A 19,870-nucleotide genomic window follows, 5' to 3' on the forward strand; every position below is an offset into this window, starting at 1 on the left:
GCCCCACCCTCTGCCAGTCCTTTCCCCTTTATTCTCACTATTGTGGACCATACTGAAAACAGGGGAGCTCCCTATCTTTTGTAAAGTAGGGAAAGCACACGTCAAAACACCGCATTCATGCAAGGTTAATGCTTTTGTTGCCATTTGAAGAAGAGTATCTCTTCAAAACTGCAACCTGAGCCCTGAATCTCTTGAGACGTGCCAGTGTGGCGTAGTGGTTAGAGTGTTGCACTACGACCTGGGAAACCAGGGTTCGAATCCCCACAGCCATGAAGCACACCGGGTGACCTTGGGCCAGTCACTGCCTCTCAGCCTCAGAGGGAGGCAGTGGTAACCCCCCTCTGAATACCGCTGACCATGAAAACCCCATTCGTAGGGTCGCAATGAGTCAGGATCGACTTGAAGGCAGTCCATTTCCATTTTTCATGTAAAGCTCATGATGTATTTACTACAGCACAGATGAGTTATACTGCATTTGGCCAGTGTTATTACCTCCAACCTCAAGGGCCCTCAGAAGGATGAAACACCATTCCTGCTCCGACAGTCTCTGCGTATCCTTAATCTCCCATTGCCCTCAGTACATGGTACTGCAGTTTTGCCCACAGCTGGGACAAGAGAAGGGTGAACAAATGGACCCATTAAACAGCCATGCAACAAGCAATTCTGCAGAGATAGGCATGTGGTAGATCTGAGTGATTTGCTGCAGCTTAGCAAGGGTGTTTGGGGAAGGGCTGCAGAGCATCTGGTACACATGCAGAAGTTTCAGAACAGATGCTCTTGGAGGTCACCGATTCATAGGGTCACCATAAGTTGTGATCGATTTGAAGGCACATAACAAAGTGACACAAATAATGCCTTGTAATTAAAGAACAAGAGATTCACAATGGGCATAAACTTCCTATCGAACCTCTTAGCATGAATGGGGAGTTGAATAACTGAAATGCAGGTACAAGAGCTCCAGGTGGAACCATGTTTTGTGATGTAATTTCTATCACCTATGAATGAGGTCTGTCAAGGCTAAGAGAGGCTCCTAGTAATCACTTCCACTTAAAGCCACAGACAGCTTTCCTGCTATGGATACAGCCTATTTGCTGAAAATGGATTATTGCCAGAAAGGATTAAAGTTGTGAAAACGGGGCATCAGGTTGCCTTTATTTATTGTTAATTTGCTTGGAATGCTGAGAATATATCCAAGCAACTATCTTCTTCAATAACCCCAACGTTTTCCCCCTTTAATATCTCAGCATCACCTCTGAACATTCAAACACCATTGAACATGTGATGGAGTACTAGCATTACACATATATGCCTAATATATTTGAACTATGGGCTTTGTACCTGCACTCTTTGTGCACCAACTGCCCACACACATACACAGGCTCCCAACCCCAGGGACTCCCACCAGGCACTTCTAGACACACACACACACACACCCCTCTCAAAATGTCCCACCCTCAGCCAACCCACCCATCTCCAACACTGGCCCACCTGCTCACTGCCTGCTTGCCCCCACGGTGCTTGCTCCCTTATTTACCTGCCATCCTTACTTTGCTTGCTCCCTTGCTTCCATTGACTCGCTGGCTCACCACCCACAGTACCCAATCCACTTGCCTTGGCTGTTGCTCCACTGCCACAGAAAGCCATTTTTGTACTGCCCTGTTGCCGTGCCACACCCCCGATATCATGCTGTGTGGCATCTTACCTTTTTATTATATAGTAAGACATGCTGTATCTTTCTAAGTCTTTTACCTGGGAATGTCATCTGTTCTAGCGGTATGCACATCAGATTCAGACGAAAACCAAGGCAAAGCAGAATGCCTCCAGTATTTGGGGCTTGTCGGAGACAAAGTGGGATCTTTACAAGGCAACATGGGGACTTCTTTTCAGCCACCTACATGACATGTGACCATCAGGGCTAGCCCAGCTACATAGCATAGGAGCAGGGCCAATCATCGCATCAAATCTCTTCACAGTTTAACCATGAGGACAGATACTCCTCTATATCCCACCATGTTTCTATTATGCATACTATATTCTTTATTTCCACCAAACACTCCAGTTTCCCCATCTTGGCTCAGAGCTTTCTAATATTAACATATAAACAGCTAAACTTTGTAACTAACAAATATAAACTGCTCCTCTTGCCATCACTATCTTATCCATATACTGAAGCTTATCATGTCTAGTTTGCCCCATGCATGCTACAGGCAGGAGTACAGTACCTTGGAGATCCTGGATTTCAATTTTCTACCTCCAACTAAATGTTGGAGCCACTACATTCCCCAACATAACTGGTGGCATTGCGCACCATGCAAAAAAAAAAAAAATTTTTTTTTTAAATAATCCTTAAAGTTGATCCCTCTGTCCCTGGAGATTTGGATTCATCTGGGAATGAAACCCAGGATCTTATAAAAGCCTGCTGGATCAGGCCAGTGGCCCTAGTCCTGCATTCTCTTCTCACAGTAGCCAATCAGATGACATGGGAAGCTCACAAGCAGGACCAGAGTGCAAGAGCACTCTCCCCACCTGTGGTTTTCAGCAACTGGTACTCAGAAGCATAATGCCTCCAACTTTGGAGGCACAGCATTGTTGTCCAGGCTAGTAGCCATTGATAGCATTGTCCTCCATGAATTTCTCTAATACTCTTAAAGACATCCAAGTTCATAGAATCATACAATAGAGTTGGAAGGTGCCTGTTAAGGCCATCGAGTCCAACCCCCTGCTCAATGCAGGAATCCAAATTAAAGCATCCCTGACAGGTGCCTGTCCAGCTGTCTCTTGAAGGCCTCCAGAGCTGGAGAGACCACCACCTCCCTAGGTTATTGGTTCCACTGTCATACCGCTCTGACAGGATGTTTTTCCTCAATGTTCAGTCGAAATCTGGCTTCCTGTAACGTGAGGAAACCAAAAAGTATGTCCCAACAAACTGAAATTTAAAAGAACAAGGAATTGGGAACGAAAAAATGAATTCACAACTGCCTCTGATAAGGATGTGGATGCTTTATAAAAAAAATTCAAAATATATGCACAACTATAGCTGATTGAGCAAGAATATATATATACCCAACATAAAATACAGTATCAAAACATGACCAAATGTGTTTTGACAAAGTTGAACTATCAGGTGTGATAGTTGTGTATATGTTTTTAATTTTTAATTTTTTTTTATAAAGCACCACATCCTTATCAGAGGCAGTTGTGAATTCATTTCCTGTAACTTGAGCCCATTATCCCGTGTCTTGCACTCTGGGATGATAGAAAAGAGATCCTGGACCTCCTCTGTGTGGCAACCTTTAAAGTATTTGAAGTTGGTGGCCATCACTGCCTCTCGTGGGAGCAAATTCCATAGTTTAACTTTCTGCAGTGTTGAAGTACTTTCTTTTGTCTGTCCTGAATTTTCCAGTATTCAGCTTAATTTGATGTCGACAAGTTCTGGTGTTATGAGAGGGAGACAAGCTTTTCTGTCCACTTTTTCCATGCCATGCATAATTTTATACACTTTTATCATGTTACCTCTGGCTTGCCTTTTTTCTAAATTAAAAAGCCCCAAATGCTGCAACCTTCCATCACGGGAGTCGCTCCATCCCCTTGATCATTCTGGTTGCCCTTCTCTGAACCTTTTCCAGCTCTACAATATCCTTTTTGAGGTGAGGCAACCAGAACTGCACACAGTGTTCCAAATGCGACAGTATTCCAAATATCTTGTGGGCAAAGTGAAAATCGTAAGACCATCAAGTGGCCAAATGCAGAAGGATCTAATGACCAGAGCTTGGAAGTAACTAGTCACAAGTAACGAATTACTCGTAATTCATGACTTTTTTGAGTAACGAGTGGGTAATTCCTTTACATTTTGACTGTAATAGAACTAGGAGTAATTTTACTACTTTTGTGGAGTAACTGTAACGTTTCCAGAATTACTTTTGGGCATTACTTGGGGGGTGGCAGGGGAAATCTTCTGCTCCTCTGATTTGTGGATGAAAATCATGTGCCTCAAACTGGGTTTCTGTGCAGTGTCGCTCTTCCCTCATGCTCTGTGGGTGGGTAGGAGGCGACGAGGGAGAAGGCGGAGAGTGAGACGGGGTGGAGTGGAGAAAACAATTATTTAAAAAAATGAATAGTGGTGGTGAAGAATGGAGTGGAGGGGGAAAGGATCCGGAGGTCAAGAACATGGATAAAGGAGGGGAAGGAGGCAGCAGCAGAATGGAGAGAAAGAACTGTGGAGGTGAAAGATGACATGCGTGCGTGCGTGCATGCGAGAGAGAATGAATACTGTGTTCGCACTTGGTACACAAAGTGGCCTCCACCACCCTCTCTGGGTGTGTCTCAGGGGGAAATGTTTGCTTGAGTGAGTGTCCCTTAGTTGGTGGCAGGGCAGGGTCTGGGAGGTGGTTAAGTGAGAGAGATTATGCTGGCTGGCTGAGTGGGGGGGGTTGCACTTGGTTTGATGTGCAAAGATCTGAGTAGTGGCCTCAGCCTCCCTCCCCACCACCCTTACCAGTGGAGAGACCACCACTGCTATCTTATGGATAAAAAGAATTATTCTACTACCTCTGTATGTGTGCGTTTACTTTTAATGTTGTTTTAGGCTACTTAGATGTGCAGCAGCCAAGGCAGCACCTCATAGGCATTTTTTAAGTAACTAAAATGTAATTGTAGTGATTACTTTGGAGGAAAAGTAAAGTCATCAGTTACTTTCAGAGCAATTGTAATTGTAACGGTAATTACTACTTTTTGGGCCATGTAACTGTAACTGTAATTTATTACTTTTTAAAAGTAATCTTCCAAGCTCTGCTAATGACACACTAAAGCCAAGAACTCCATTTTACAGGAAGGGGCCCGATACAGAATGTGCATGCTTGCTCTGTAGCCATCTCATCAGTGGGTACAAAGCTGAAAGGTGACCAAGCACACCACCACCTCACTGCCAAATAGCCAGTGGAAAGAGGTACCTTATGAAAACAAGAGACTGTGGTCACTCCACACAAAAGACTATAAGCTTTGCTACATACCTTGTGAACAACAGAAAGACCAGCCCTTGTGCAGAACTGACACGAAAACTGAAGGGTTTTTTTATTTCACCAAGCAATAACAGCAGTTGATCTAAGGATCATATTAGATCATAGGAGAGAGAAGTATGAGTCAAGAATAAAACAAGCAATGCAAACATACGACTTGACCAGAACACAAGTCAGGAGGAGGAACAGGGAAGGAGAGAGAGACAAAGAAAATGTTGCTAGTCCTGACCAGGTTTCTTCATACTTACAATACTGAAGCACTAGCCCACAAGGTCCCTAAAAGCATCAGGTTATCAGCAAGTCAGTTTAAAAAGAAAAAAAAAGAAATGGTGTCACTAAAGGCACAACTTGGAACAATCTTTCTGGAGTATAGAATATTTACAGTCTGGGTATTCTAAACAGCTTAAATTGGAACAGGGTTAAGATCACCCTCTTCTAATAAATTTAAATTATGGGAAACTGAAAATTCTATATCCCAATGTAATAATGCTATACACTAAACAACCAGACAAACATCTAAAAGGAAATGGAGAAGTTGCACTAGTAGTGCAGGGATGTAGAAGGAGCACTTATTGTATGGATCCTTCTGCCTCCAAGACATCCACGATGTGTGCAGCTGCAGGACGTTTCCGTGGATCCTCAATAGTGCAGAGAGAAAATAGCTCAATGACCTTTTGATAGGAGGGATCCAGCTCTTGCATGTTGAGTGGTGGCCGAGTCCCAAGGGCTGCATAGTAGGCATCCTCATCAAAAGCATCTTCATCGAAAGAAGCCTCTGGAGAGCATGATAAATGGATCAGTGGAAGCCAGTCACAAGATGGAATAAAGACCCTCACCACACATTTAATCGTTATGCTGCGTCCCGAAGAAAAGTGGTATCAAGGAAGGAGGGGACAGAATTAGAATGCTCTAGGACAGGGGCACCAAATTCAAATTTCATTTGAAAAAACTCAAGAGGGCTACTTTGCCAAAAAGCATTTCTCTTACAGTTTGGAAATGTAAAAACAAACAAAAAACACAAATGAGTTGAAATTGTATTACGTCTGTCAAGTATTTGGCTTCAAAATAATGCTCACAGTCGCCAGGTCACAGCCTGTCCCCCAAGACCATACAAAGCTTGGTTCAATGGAAAGCCATCTCCAAGGGGGAGTTGCTGCTCAGCTGGACAAAAAGGAACCACACACACCTTCTAACTCTGACTCCTCCTCTTCTCTGGGGAGGTTAAGATGAGGTATGGAAAGAGTCATCATCTCCCAGAGCGTAAGCCCAAACGTGAAGATGTCAGCCTTGTCGGTGATGATGCCATCTTCCTCAAGAGCTTCTTTGGGGTTCCAGGGTTCAGTGCCAACATAATCAGCTTCTGAGTCACTCACTGCACAAAAACAGATCATCCAAATCGGATACAAAGAGCCATACTCCTGACCTGCTACACATCTCCCAGTTCCCAAGAGTGATTTTAGGTTTTAGTGATGTAGTTTGAAACTGTTGTGACCCATCCTGGGACCTGTGGGTGAAGGGCAGTCTAATAATAATAATAAATAATAATAATAATAAATTAATAATGCAGAAAGATAGAGAGATCAAGGGACAGAAAAGCAGAGGGGGAGCCTGAGGACTCTGTGAAGAGGACCCTGTGAAGGAAATTCAGCCACTGAGACGACAGCCATAGGATATAAAAGGACGCTGCACCTACCCATCATATTCTCATCCAAAGGCAGCGAAACACCCACATCACAGATCTTTATTGACTCAAAGTCACCTTTGATGACAACATTGGAAGACTTGATGTCACCATGAAGCAATTTCTTGTCATTGTGTAGATACTGAAAGTCAAAGATCAGAGTGAGGGCCTAGTTACTACCAAAAGGAATCAGAACGAAAAGGCTGTTTCAGAACAGGTGTGGGCTTTAATGCAATGTCTTTTGGGGAAATGCTCCCTATTTATTAACTCCATTTCTAGCCCGCCTTTCTTTTCATGAAACCCAAGGCGGCTTCCATCTGGTTCCCAGGCGGTCTCCCGTCCAGGCACTGACCAGACCTGACCCTGCTTAGCTTCAGCAGGGAGCTGGTCTTATGTGTCTGTTTGACCCCAATAGCCAGGCACTGTTAGGAACAGAATATAGAGATTCGAGCCCACTTGCTTTTAGGAATCCTGCCTGCCCTGGCTCCCACCAACAAACTCAGACGCAGGATCTTTGGCTGATTATTGCCAAGGGCTCTAATCCACAGGTTAGCACACAATCTGAGCATAGGTCAAGATACAGCTCGCAAAATCTAGCATCACTACAAGGCACAGCTTTGCAGACATTGTTGCAACACTTGACGTTCCCCAAGTCCTCTTAATAAAAGATGGGGCAAGCATAGCTACTTTCACAAGGGTTTTCTCTCTATTTGGGACTAGGCAAGCAAGTGGGTACTCCTATGGGTAGGCTGGCTCAGGTTGTTTGCTCCTGCACCACTGATGGCACGTGGGGATGTCTCTGCTAGATCTCCCTCCAACTCTGCCTCTGGCATGCCCTCCTAAACTGGATAAGCCACCGTGGGCAGTGCACTCAGTGGGGCCAGCAACTGAACCTCAAAACCTACGATGGTTTCTGCCTTGGGGCATGGCTGTCAGCAGGCATAATACTGGGCTCCTCCTCAGCATCCTCATCCACTGGGCCTATCCCCTGCATCCCAACCATCCTCCTCCTCAGAACAGTCCTGCCAAGAGTTTGCCGTAGGACTCATGTCACTGCCCTATATTTTTCCTTAGACCATTCATCTTGGAAACGCTCGTCTGTAAACAATGTAGATGCGAGTAGAAGCCCCAAAGTTTAAAATCATGCGGTGTAGAAGCTTGGAAGGGCAGGAATGGGGCCAGCAAGTGATTTCAAGGAGTTAAAGCAGCTTGTTATTGTGTCAGCGTTGCCAGGTGACAGTGATGTTACAAGGCAGGCAGGCGGGTAGCCAACAGATGGTGACAGGCCAGATCACTCATTCACCTAGGTAACTGTAACCCTCTCCCTGATGGCTTCTTCAGGACACCTCTAATGAACTCCTGTGGAGTTCTGCCTACTCTGTCCTCTTCCTGAAATCTCTACATTGGTTCCATGCCACTCTTTGCATCTTTCAAGGTTTTAAATTTTGAAATTTTTTTTATAAAGCATCCACATTTTTTTTTTTTAAATAAAGCATCCATTTCAATGGATGACCTTTATCGGAAGGACAGGGGGAGTGCGACCCTGTTATTCTTACTTAATCTCTCAGTGGCTTTTGATACCATTGACTGTGGCACCCTTCTGGGCCTCCTTGGGGAGATGGGTATTGGAGGCACAGTTTTAGGATCCTATCTCCAAGGTCATTCTCAGAGAATAGCATTGGACGACTGCCTTTCAGCCCCCTGGCAGTTGTGGGATGCCACAGGGTACCATCTTGTCCCCCATGCTGTTTAACATCTATATGAAGCCCTTGGGAGCACTCATCAGGAGATTTGGGGCGAGGTGTCAGCAGTATGCTGACGATACCCAGCTCTATTTCTCTGTAACATCTGAATCGGGAGAGGCCATGCAAGCCCTGGACCACTGCCTGGACTTGGTGGTTGGCTGGATGAGGGCCAATAAACTGAGTCTGAATTCCAGCAAGACGGAGGCACTGTGGGTTGGTGGTTCCCAAGTTCGGATAATTGGTCAGTTGTCTGCTTTGGATAGGGTCGTATTCCCTCTGAAAGAGCAGGTCCATACTCTGGGGGTGCTCCTGGATCCATCTTTGTCACTAGAGGCCCAGGTGACCTCCGTGGCTAGGAGTGCCTTTTACCAGCTTTGGCTGGTGAGACAGCTGCAGATGTTTGTGGACTGGGACAGTATGACCACTGTTGTCCACGCACTGGTAATCTCCAGGCTGGATTTATTTTATTTATTTATTTATTTATTTTATTCAGTTTCTATACCGCCCACAACCAATAGCTCTCTGGGCGGTGAACAACATAAATATAAAATACAATAGATAAAATCACATAATAATTACCACACACATAATAGCAATTTTCAAAGCTAAAAACATATTACACAATTAATTTAGTATACCAGAGTGTTATAAATATACTAAAATATATTAAAATGCCTGGAAAAAGAGGTACGTTTTAACCTGGCGCCGAAAAGAAAGCAATGTTGGCGCCAGGCGCACCTCGTCAGGCAGACTGTTCCATAGTTCGGGGGCCACCACTGAGAAGGCCCTAGATCTTGACGTCATCCTCCGAGCCTCTCTATGAGTCGGGACCCGGAGGAGGGCCTTCAATGTTGCATGCAGTGTACGGGTAGGTTCATATCGGGAGAGGCGTTCCATCAGGTATTGCGGACCCATGCCGTGTAAGGCTTTATAGGTCAAAACCAACACTTTGAATCTGGCCCGGAAACATATAGACAGCCTGTGCAGACGGGATTACTGTAATGCACTCTATGTGGGGCTGCCCTTGAGGTTGGTCCAAAAGTTGCAGCATGTGCAAAATGCAGCGGCGAGACTGCTCACCGGGGGCGAGTATTGTCAACATGTCACTCCGCTGCTGAAAGAATTGCATGGGCTGCCCATTTGCTACCGGGCCAACTTCAAGGTTCTAGTGTTGGTGTACAAAGCCCTATACAGCTCTGGACCAGGATACCTGAAAGACCGTCTTACCCCTTATATACCCAGTCGATCACTGCGCTCTGCAGGTGAGGGCCTCCTGCAGATACCATCTTATCAGGAGGTCCATTCTGCACAACATAGGAAACGGACCTTTAGTGTGGCAGCACCTACCCTGTGGAACTCCCTCCCGTTAAATATTAGACAGGTGCCATCTCTTTCTCTTTTCGGTGCCTATTGAAGACCTTCCTCTTTCAACAAGCCTTTTAGGTTGACACCTATTCCAGTCTGCGTTTGTGTTGGAATTGCTTTTTAATATGTTAAACCTTTTTAAAATGTTTTTAATCTTAGATGTTTTGAAAGCTTTTTTGTAAGAAATGTTTTTAAAGAATGTTTTTACTTTTTGTAAACTGCCCAGAGAGCTTTGGCTATGGGGCGGTATATAAATGTAATAAATAAATAATTTTGTTTTATTTATTTATTAGATTTATACCCCACCTTTCTTTTCATGCTAGAAACCCGAGACGGCTTCCGTATGGTTCCCATGCAGTCTCCCATCCAGGCACTGACCACACCTGACCCTGAGCTGGCCTCATGTGCTTTCAGACCATAGCCTGGTGTTTTAAAGTTTGATTTTATGATGTTTTAAAGTTTTTAGTGCTTTTTTTATTGTATTGTGTAGTGTATTTTGTTGCTGCTGTAAGTCGCCTAGAGTGTCCAAAAATTGGACAGATAGGCGACTAACAAATTAAAGTTTATTATTATTATTATTATTTGCTGCCCTGGGCTCCTGCCAGGAGAAGGGGCAGGATATAAATCAATTAATAAACAAATAAATAAATAGAAAGTCACTTCCTCTGAGGGCAACTCGTTTCTCTTTTATAGAACCAGAGAACCATTTTAGTCAATCCTGTTTTCCAACTCACTGACTTCCCTGTTTCTAGGGCAAGTTAACATGATAGCACAGCAGCTTCCACAGTCTACCTTCAGCCCCCTTGCCATGTGCAAGGCAACTTTGAGGATGGTAGCTGCTGAAAAGGGCCCCTGGTGTTTTGAATTCCTTTCTTCAATGAGGTCATTGAGAGACTTTTCTCCCCCATACTCCATGGCAAGACACATGCTCCCATCTTTGGCTTCAGCAAATGCACGATATCCTTCAAAGAGAGATGCACACACACACACAATATTTATTAGAAAAGCTATATCCAAGTAACGACTCCAGACATTGTAAATCCAACCTGGTGTAATTTAAACCTTTACTGAACAGGACTTAAATTAGCCAGTTTTAATCCTTATCATACAATTTTTCCTATGTTTAAGTACTGATTTTATTGTTTTATCATTGGTTTGCTGTGCTGGGCTTCTTTTGGGAGGAAAGGCAAGATACGCATTTAATAAATACTTCCGCTTATCAAATTTGCAGATGATACAAAATTCAAACTGATAAGCCAGACCATTGGGCTGAAAACAACAGAATGAAATTTAACAGGGATCCATGCAAAGTCCTACAACTAGGAAAAAGAAACCAGATGCCCAGTTATAAGATGGGAGACATCCCCAAGGAATTTAGAGACGCCCATTCCATACCTCTGGCAGTAATAGGGCCAGCCCTGTCCTCGTGTTTGTCAACATGGGCCTCTTCAACACATTGTAGCCTTGTGTCTACAGCTGCCACATCCCCATGGAAGGGAACAGAGGGCCCTACCCTTTGACGTCAGTTACAGTGGGCCCACACAATGCTACAGGCTCTTGCTTATGGAGCCTTGGGAATGTCAGCCTGGAAAAACCAGCCTCTAGCCAATAAGGGTCAGGATGAGGATTCCCCCCTCTTCCCCACTCAAAACCTACCCACAATGTTTGGGTGCTGAAGGGTTTTTAGAACCTTTGCTTCTTCATTCAGCCTGTTTTGATATGTGCTTCGCTGACTGGAGTCACATTTGGGATTGATTTTCTTCACAGCCCAGGGAGAGTGAGAGATGCCTTTGGGAGACCTAGAAGCAAACCGTGTAAGTCAGAGACGGGGATCTGGACAAACCAGCTTGCTAGGACCACACGGGGCATCTATTTTCTTCTTTGAAGAGGAATCAGGTAGCAGATCACCATAATGACAGGCTACCGCGCACACTTCCCTCACCCCAGTAAACCCTAGATCAGGTTGGCTGACAAATCCAGAATGAATTTAAATATAATTTTTAGAGATTTAACATCCTGACATGTAACAAGAAAAACTTCAGTGAGTCAGTTTCAGGTCCTCCTATAATCCAGACTGCAGCACAGAGCAAGAGCAGCCAAAAGATCCCACATCAAGGAACCTGCACGGCAGATAAGCATCTTGAGCCACAGGGAAAGACACCTTGCCCAACATGCAAATCGACCCAGGTAACAATACCTTTGTTAGGCCAGACCTGGCGGTTAGACCCATCGCTAAAGCAACTATTCATGGCAACCTTGAAATTATGATCAGTGAGAGCATGTGCGTGTTCCTACACGTTGCTGTTTTACTTTCAATTGTATTGTTTTAACACAGATGTGTTTGCCATCCTGGGCTCCTTTGGGAGAAAGGATGAGATATTTATTTTTTAAATTTCTAAGTAAATATTCTTTCCCACACATACCCCAGCATAAATCTACTCTACTCCACAATATCAGTCTTGCTGGTACAGGCCCCTGATGCCCTTTAAGACAACATACCTTTTCATAAGATAAACATTGACTCCAGTTCCGTACCCAAGCTTCTGCATGAAAGGAGAGGGTGGAATAGCTATTGAGGGTGAAGAGCTACCCTGTCCTGTATTCCAAAAATAAAAAGAGGTTGTTCATCTTAAGGTTTTCTAATCAGACATACAAGAAACGTCATCACAGGCTTCTTGAATGAGCTTGGCATAGTCACTCTATGTATTTTTCATGTACGCCAACAGGATAACGCACCTGGCTCTTGCTTCCCCTGTTAAGGACAGCAAAGTCCCCCTCCTACTAGTTTTTCGAAACAGAACAGTGTTAACGCCTATTTGAATTCTTTCAGCCAGCCTTCCCCAACCTGGTGCCCTCCAGACGGTTTGGATTCCAACCTCCATCAGCCCCAGACAGCTGGTCTGTGAGGGAGCCCAGGCAAGGAAGCACACATACCTCCAGCTCCTGAGAGAAGTATTAATAGGCTGAGAGAGATGCTGGGGCAGCCCCTTCTCTACCTTCCCTGGAGCTCTGTGTGGTCTGAGGGAAGGGAGAAGCAGAGGAGCCCAGGCCAGGCAATACAAATTAAGCATTTATGCATTCATGTATCCACTTCATTATTAATGATATTGCTAATTACAATTCCCCCATATGCTTATGCACTGCTATACATTCACTATAAATATTATTCTGTTACTATATTCACATCTATAATTGTATCTTTAAAATATGCATATAAAAATGCTGTTGTGCCATCAGCTCCCAGCTGGCCTGAGGAGACTGAATCTAAATTGTATATAATTTATTTTAAAAAATATATTTTAAAATGGTAACCTCCTTGAGTGCCTGGGCAAAAAGGTGTTATTATTAACAACAACAACGACAACAGTTTAAAATAAAACAAAATAGGATGGGTCCTAAAATTTTTCATCTGGCTGGCTCTTCAGACAGGCTTTTGGGGTGGGTTAGGTTTATTATATTGCTGAGATTTTAATGTTTTAATGTATTTCTATGTTTTTATTCTGTACGTCTCCCAGAGTGGCCGGACAACCAGCCAGATGGGCGACTAATAAATCTAATAAATAAATAAATAATCTCAGGTGTCAAAGGCCAGCTTAAAGTGTGTCTTCAGCATCCACTGAAAACTGTATAGTGAAGCTGACAGATGCGTCTCTAAATCCAATATATAAATAAATGGTCAGACATGATGGGAGTTGTAATCCCAAGCATCTGAAGGGCACCAGGGTCTGGGGAAGGCAGATCCAAGCCATGCACCACCACTTCCTGAATGGGAGAAGCAGAAGCATGTCATTTGCACACTGCTTTGGAGGAGAAAAGCAGGAGGAAGAAATCCCAGCAGGCTTAGTTCCATGCATTAGTCCTTCACATCTCAATGTGAGGTCCAGCCCTGAAATCTGTCTTGGAAGCAGGGAACAAAAACCTTATTCTGCTTCCAAGGAGGATGGCTTTTCCACAAGGGAGATTTACTCAGAACGGGGATGGGGAAGTAGTGGCCCTCCAGATGTTGTTGCACTCCAGTTCCCATCCATCCCAGCGAAAAAAGCCAAAGCTCAGAGGCGATGGGCCACAGACTCCCTGTCCTTGATTAGAAGGAAACATTTGTAATGAGAAGGCCCACCCAGCCTTGCCCAAACATGGCCTCACCTGAGCTATTTCCCCCCGAAGACTTGCTAGGAGTCTTGAAGGCAGTTTCTGCAGCCATAGTTGAAAATTATTCTGTTAGGAAAAAAGGGAAAAAAGTTGGTACTGGCCATCATACTCTCTCTCTTTTGCACCATGACCCATTTGGGAGGGACTCAGTTATCCCCTCCACCAGCAGGATGCAAAGTGAGACTTAGGGGGAAACCCCAGAAGCTTAGCAGGAATCCTTCGCGAGCAGCTCAGCCCACGGGGCCCCAACCTGGGGGTCCAACAGAGCTGCAGGGAGGACAAGAATCCCAGCCCCAACTAAGCCCTTACTTCAAGGGGGGGGTCTGCAGCAGGTGTTCCCATGGGACATTTAGCTGGGTCCTGTCCAGTCGAGTCCCGCTCAACGGGCTTTAGCCCATTCATTTCCATGGGTCTACTCTGAGCAGGACTCACTGCAGAGGTCCCCCAAATCCCCCACCCCACCCTTAGACCACTTGAAACTCGCCGAGGGCCTTTGTGCACCACCTTATGATAAGGAATACAGAATCTGGTTTTAATGGAAGGCGCTTTGGGTCACCCCTCTGAGAAAAGAGCCATATTATTATTATATTATATATTATTAATATATTATATAATCTTTATTATAACATTATATTAATAATATATCATATAATTATTATAGTTATCCTCCCTCTAGGATAACTATTATTAATAATAACATCACGAGTCCCCACAGGCTCTGCGCAAACCAGCTACACCCCATCACCAAGTTCCCTGCCCCACACCGCGAGGAGGGCCATGTCCTGAGGGCCCTTCAGCCAGATGCTTTTGTTGGGGACGAACCTGCCTGTCCCCAGAGTCGCTGGCGGCCCCGGGTCTGCCCCCAGCCGGAGACAGCGAGGAAGGCCCGACTCTCCCCGTCGCAACAAACAGCCGCGCGCTCCTTCCTCACCGGCTCCAGCTGACGGCGGCGGCGCTATTTGAATCTGGGCGGCGAGCGAGAGAGGCGACGGTGGCCGCTGAAGCCCAGAAATAGCTCGAAAGCGGAAGGCCGGGAAGGCGCCGCCAAGACTGAAGCTCCCTTCCCCCCGCAGGCAGGCTGACTGACTGAGGAGTTTTTCTGTGAACGTTCCCGCCTTTGCTCCCCTTGAAGGCTGCAATCCAATGCACGCTTATAGAATCATAGAGTTGGAAGGGGCCTTGTAGGCCATCGAGTCCAACCCCCTGCTCACAGCAGGAAACCCACAGCTAGAGCATCTCCCGCAGATAGCTGTCCAGCCTCTGCTTGAAGACATCCAGCGAAGGGGATCCCACCACCTCCCTAGGCAGTCGGTTCCATTGCCGAACTGCCCTTACTGTCAAGAAGTTCCTTCTAATGTCCAATCTGAATCTACGCTCCTGCAACTTAAAACCATTAGACCGAGTCCTACCCTCTGGGGCAGCAGAGAACAAATCTGTACCCTCCTCTATGTGACAGCCCTTCAGGTACTTGAAGAGTGCAATCATGTCACCCCTCAGCCTTCTCTTCACCAGACTGAACATGCCAAGTTCCTTCAACCTTTCCTCATAGACTTGTTCTCTATACTGGCTATCATCCTCGTTGTCCTCTTCTGAACCTGCTCCAACTTGTCTATATCTTTCTTAAAATGAGGCGCCCAGAACTGAACGCAGTATTCCAGATGAGGCCTGACTGCAGAATATAGTGGGACTATTACTTCCCTCGACCTGGAAACTATAGCTCTGTTTATGCAGCCCAAAACCGCATTTGCCTTTTTTGCCGCAGCATCACACTGCTGGGTCATGTTCAACTTGTGATCCACTACAATTCCAAGGTCCTTCTCACACGCACTACTGCTAAGCCGGGTATTTCCCATCCTGTACCCGTGCATTTTGTTTTTGTGGCCTAAATGCAGAATCTTGCATTTGTCTTTACTGAATTTCATTTTATTAATTTCAGCCCAATTTCCTAGTCTATCCAGGTCCCTTTGGATTTTATTCCTGTCTTCCATTGTGTTAGCTATCCCTCCCAGTTTTGTATCATCCGCAAACTTCATAAGGCTTCCCTCCACCCCATCATCTAAGTCATTGATAAAAATGTTGAAGAGTATCGGCCCCAGGACAGAACCCTGTGGCACTCCACTCGAGACCTCCTTCCAGTCCGAAGCAGAGCCACCGACGACCACTCTTTGAGTACGGTTTTCCAACCAGTTGTGAATCCACCTGACAGTATTTCCATCTAGTCTGCATTTGACCAGTTTGCTAATCAAAAGGTCGTGGGGGACTTTGTCAAACGCTTTACTGAAATCTAGATAGATGACATCTACAGCATTTCCACTCCCAGCATTTACCTGGGAGTAAGTCCCATTGAACTCAATGGAGCTTCCGTCTGAGTAGACATGAGGCCCTCAAGGCGGCTTACAAAAACACAAATATAACATCATAATACATCAATACAATAATGCAATTTTCAAAATTAAATAACAAATAACATTATTTTTAAAAAAGAAAAAACATATAAATGTGTCATGATAAGAGAACCGCATTCAGCCAGGTTTTTTATACTAGATATGCTCTGCTCCGGAGGTAAGACAGTCTCAATTTGAAAGGACACAAATTGGCTCTTCTTCAGCTTTTTCAAGACCTGAACTTCATGACTCCCAAAAATGTCATCCTCCATTTTGTAACTTAGAGACAAGAGACTTGCAGAGGAACTGTTCACTTGAAATTCCTTCAAATATCTTACTTTCAGAAGCCAAGATTACTCTGTCTGCTTTTCTCTGATGATGCATTGAATGCCTCCAAAGGGACTAGCCACCCCGTGATAGCGTGCACTCCCTTTCTTGCCTCTGGGGGTACTGCGAGGTACTGGCGGCGGCGAAGAAAGCTGTTTTAAGGCAATGGATGTGCCGGCTCCCATCTGCAACCACAAATGCACAGATGTGCCATGGACCACAGTTTAGGATTCTCTGACTTAATTGGATACAACCAAAAAATCATAATATATATATATATATATATATATATATATATATAGCAAATGACTAAGCCATGTCTGTTTACCTACCCTTTGAACTCAGGGGGAAAGCTGCTTGGATCATCAAAGGGACAGTAAATATACTTTTAATCAGTAGTGTAGTGGCAAAAACTTTACAGTTGACAATGAGGACACTGAGCTTGTCAAGGATTATCAATACCTTGGCATAGTCATTAACCAAAATGGAGACAATAGTCAAGAAATCAGAAGAAGGCTAGGAGTGGAGAGGGCAGCTAGGAGAGAACTAGAAAAGGTCCTCAAATGCAAAGATGTATCACTGAACACTAAAGTCAGGATCATTCAGACCATGGTATTCCCGATCTCTATGTATGGACAGTGAAAAAAGGGGATAAGAGAAAAAACAACTCCTTTGAAATGTGGTGTTGGAGGAGAGCTTTGCGCATACCATGCACTGCGAAAAAGTCAAATAATTGGGTGTTACAACAAATTAAACCAGAACTGTCACTAGAAGCTAAAATGATGAAACTGAGGTTATCTTACTTTGGACACATCATGAGAAGACATGATTCACTAGAAAGACAATAATGCTGGGGAAACAGAAGGGAGTAGAAAAAGAGGAAGGCCAAACAAGAGATGGATTGATTCCATAAAGGAAGCCACAGACCTGAACTTACAAGATCTGAACAGGGTGGTTCACGATAGATGCTCTTGGAGGTCACTGATTCATAGGGTCGCCATAAGTCGTAATCGACTTGAAGGCACATAAGAACAAGAGAGAACAAGTAGTGGCAAATTCAGAAGTGCAGGCTGCCTTCATGACAGTTACAGCCACACACCCTTTTCCACTTTCCCTCGCCTCACTTGCTCTCCCTGTGGTCTGGCGAGTCCACACTCCATGACAACAGGCGTCCCTAGAAGCCAGACAGCATGGAAGGGGAGGCTATGTGTGAGCTACTGAGAGGAGTCTTCTCAGTGGCTGACTCACCTCCGTTCACTCGTATTGGCTCCAATCAGCAGGAAAGGACACAGGCTCTTCTCAGTGGCTAACACACTCCCCTTTCTTGCTGAGTGCCTCGTACATAGGGACCTGGCTGAGACCCTGCTCCCAAAAAAGTAGCAGGTCTATGACCCCCCATGCCCCTGGACGACTACACCCTTGCATCTAATATTTCATTTCTCATAATTTTTCCCTATTTATTTCCTGTAATGCTTGTTTAGCTCCTATCCCTTTTATCTTCTGCCCAGGAATGCTCTGTCACTGCCATTACTATCCATTGATCATCCACTCCTTCCCTTCCCATTTTGGAATTGCCTCCTCCTAGCAATATAGGGGGGATCTGGGGTGACTTCCCACAGCCCAGAATCAGGAGGCATAAAGTCAGTATGATATAGGTCTGTGTACCAGATTGGGCTAACGCCTTAGCCAAATCTGGCCCATTCAGACTGTTTGGGGCTTTATCTGTATAGGGTTCTGGTAGCCACAGATGGCTAGGGTCAGGTTGGATGACCCAGAGTGACCCAGGGTTATCAGGGGACTGGGCATGAGGCAAGGAGAAGAGGCAGCCGCTGCTCTCCTTCCTGCCTGACGGTCCCAGGTTCAATCCCCAGTGGCTCTAGTATGGGGGGAATAGACCCCCTACCTGAAATTCTGGAGAGCGGTTGCCAGTCTAAAGTGATCAAGAGGATGGAGCAACTCCCTTATGAGGAAAGATTGCAGCATTTGGGGCTTTTTAGCAGAGGAAAGGTAAGTAAGAGGCTGTAAGACCCTCTCCCTGCTTGCTGGCCTCTTTCCACCTGGCCTGGAAGGGTGGGGCCTTGACTGACTGCAGCTGTAAAAGGTATCACTACCTGAAGATGCCAGAGACCATCTTGGCTGTGGGGTGTTGTTTAGGGGCTTCTGTTTGGGTAAAAGTTTAATTTCTGATGGTCGGTTTTTTGTTCTGCTGTTGTTGGGATTATGCTTCTGTATTTTATTAGAAATTATGGATGTATCAATTTATTGTGTGTTTTTTATGATGTTTTTGTTAACTTATTGACCATTTGAATTTATTTCTCACAGTGAATTGTGTAACTTTTTTTCTGTTCATGTTGTGAGCCGCCTTGTGCATAAATGGTTATGGAAAGGCAGCATACAAATAAACAGTGATGATGATGATGACGACATGCCAGAAGAATTGTTTTTATGTATTGTATTGCATTTTGTCAAGTCACTGTGAGACTTTAATTGCGTAAAGCAAGTGATAAATGAAATAATAATACTAAAAAGTGTATAAAATTATGCAGGATATGGAGATAGAGAAAAACTTTTCTCCTAATTAAGCTAGAACTCGTGGACATCTAATTAAGCTGAATGTTGGAGGATTCAGGACAGGCAAAAGAAAATCCTTCTTCACACAGCACATAATTAAACTATGGAACTTGCTCCCAGAGGAGGCAGAGACGGCCATTAATTTAGAGGGCTTTGAAAGAGGATTAGACCAATTCATGGTGGAGAAGGCGATCAAGGGCTGCTAGCTATGATGTTCTGCCTTCACAGTTGGAGACAGTATACTTCTGATTACCAGTTGCTGGAAACGGCAGGAGGAGAGAGTGCTGTTGGGGGCACTGTCAGTCAGCAATAAATTGTGCATCTTCCATCCGGACAAGGTAGTCCTGTATCCTGACCCCAGCTTCCTCTCTAAAGTTAATTCCTCTTTTTCAGGACATGGTCCTTCCAAGCTTCTGTTCCAATCCCTTGCATCACAAGAAGAAATGGCACACATTGGGCATCAGAAGAGTACTCAGGGATTGCACCAAACCCTTCTGGAAGTCAAGAGTACCTTTTCATCTCCCTTAAGCAGGGAGCTCAGGGCGTAAAAGTCTCCAGGTCTACCGTCAGCTGACTGCATCATCAGAGCCTACCAAACCAAGCCCAGAACCCCTCCCTGGGCATCTCAGCCCA

At 44.9% G+C, this 19,870-nt stretch overlaps 1 protein-coding gene across 2 annotated transcripts; it reads right to left on the minus strand.

Annotated features, from left to right (window-relative positions):
• Positions 1-5,050: 5,050 nt before the first annotated feature.
• On the minus strand, positions 5,051-15,077 carry PBK (PDZ binding kinase). 2 transcript variants are annotated; one of them, XM_061625896.1, is made up of 8 exons: positions 14,887-15,077; positions 13,950-14,021; positions 12,306-12,402; positions 11,463-11,605; positions 10,599-10,768; positions 6,709-6,838; positions 6,202-6,387; positions 5,051-5,790 (listed from the first exon to the last, which is right to left on the minus strand). In XM_061625896.1, the coding sequence occupies exons 2-8, from the start codon at positions 14,005-14,007 to the stop codon at positions 5,585-5,587; spliced, it is 990 nt and encodes a 329-aa protein (XP_061481880.1). In that variant the 5' UTR covers positions 14,008-14,021; positions 14,887-15,077; the 3' UTR covers positions 5,051-5,584. The 2 variants fall into 2 exon arrangements, with proteins under 2 accessions (XP_061481880.1, XP_061481879.1); XM_061625895.1 differs by having other exon boundaries at positions 14,778-15,076.
• Between the last annotated feature and the right edge of the window lie 4,793 nt (positions 15,078-19,870).

The sequence above is a fragment of the Rhineura floridana genome, chromosome 4 (assembly GCF_030035675.1).
Source record: "Rhineura floridana isolate rRhiFlo1 chromosome 4, rRhiFlo1.hap2, whole genome shotgun sequence".
NCBI lineage: Eukaryota > Metazoa > Chordata > Lepidosauria > Squamata > Rhineuridae > Rhineura > Rhineura floridana.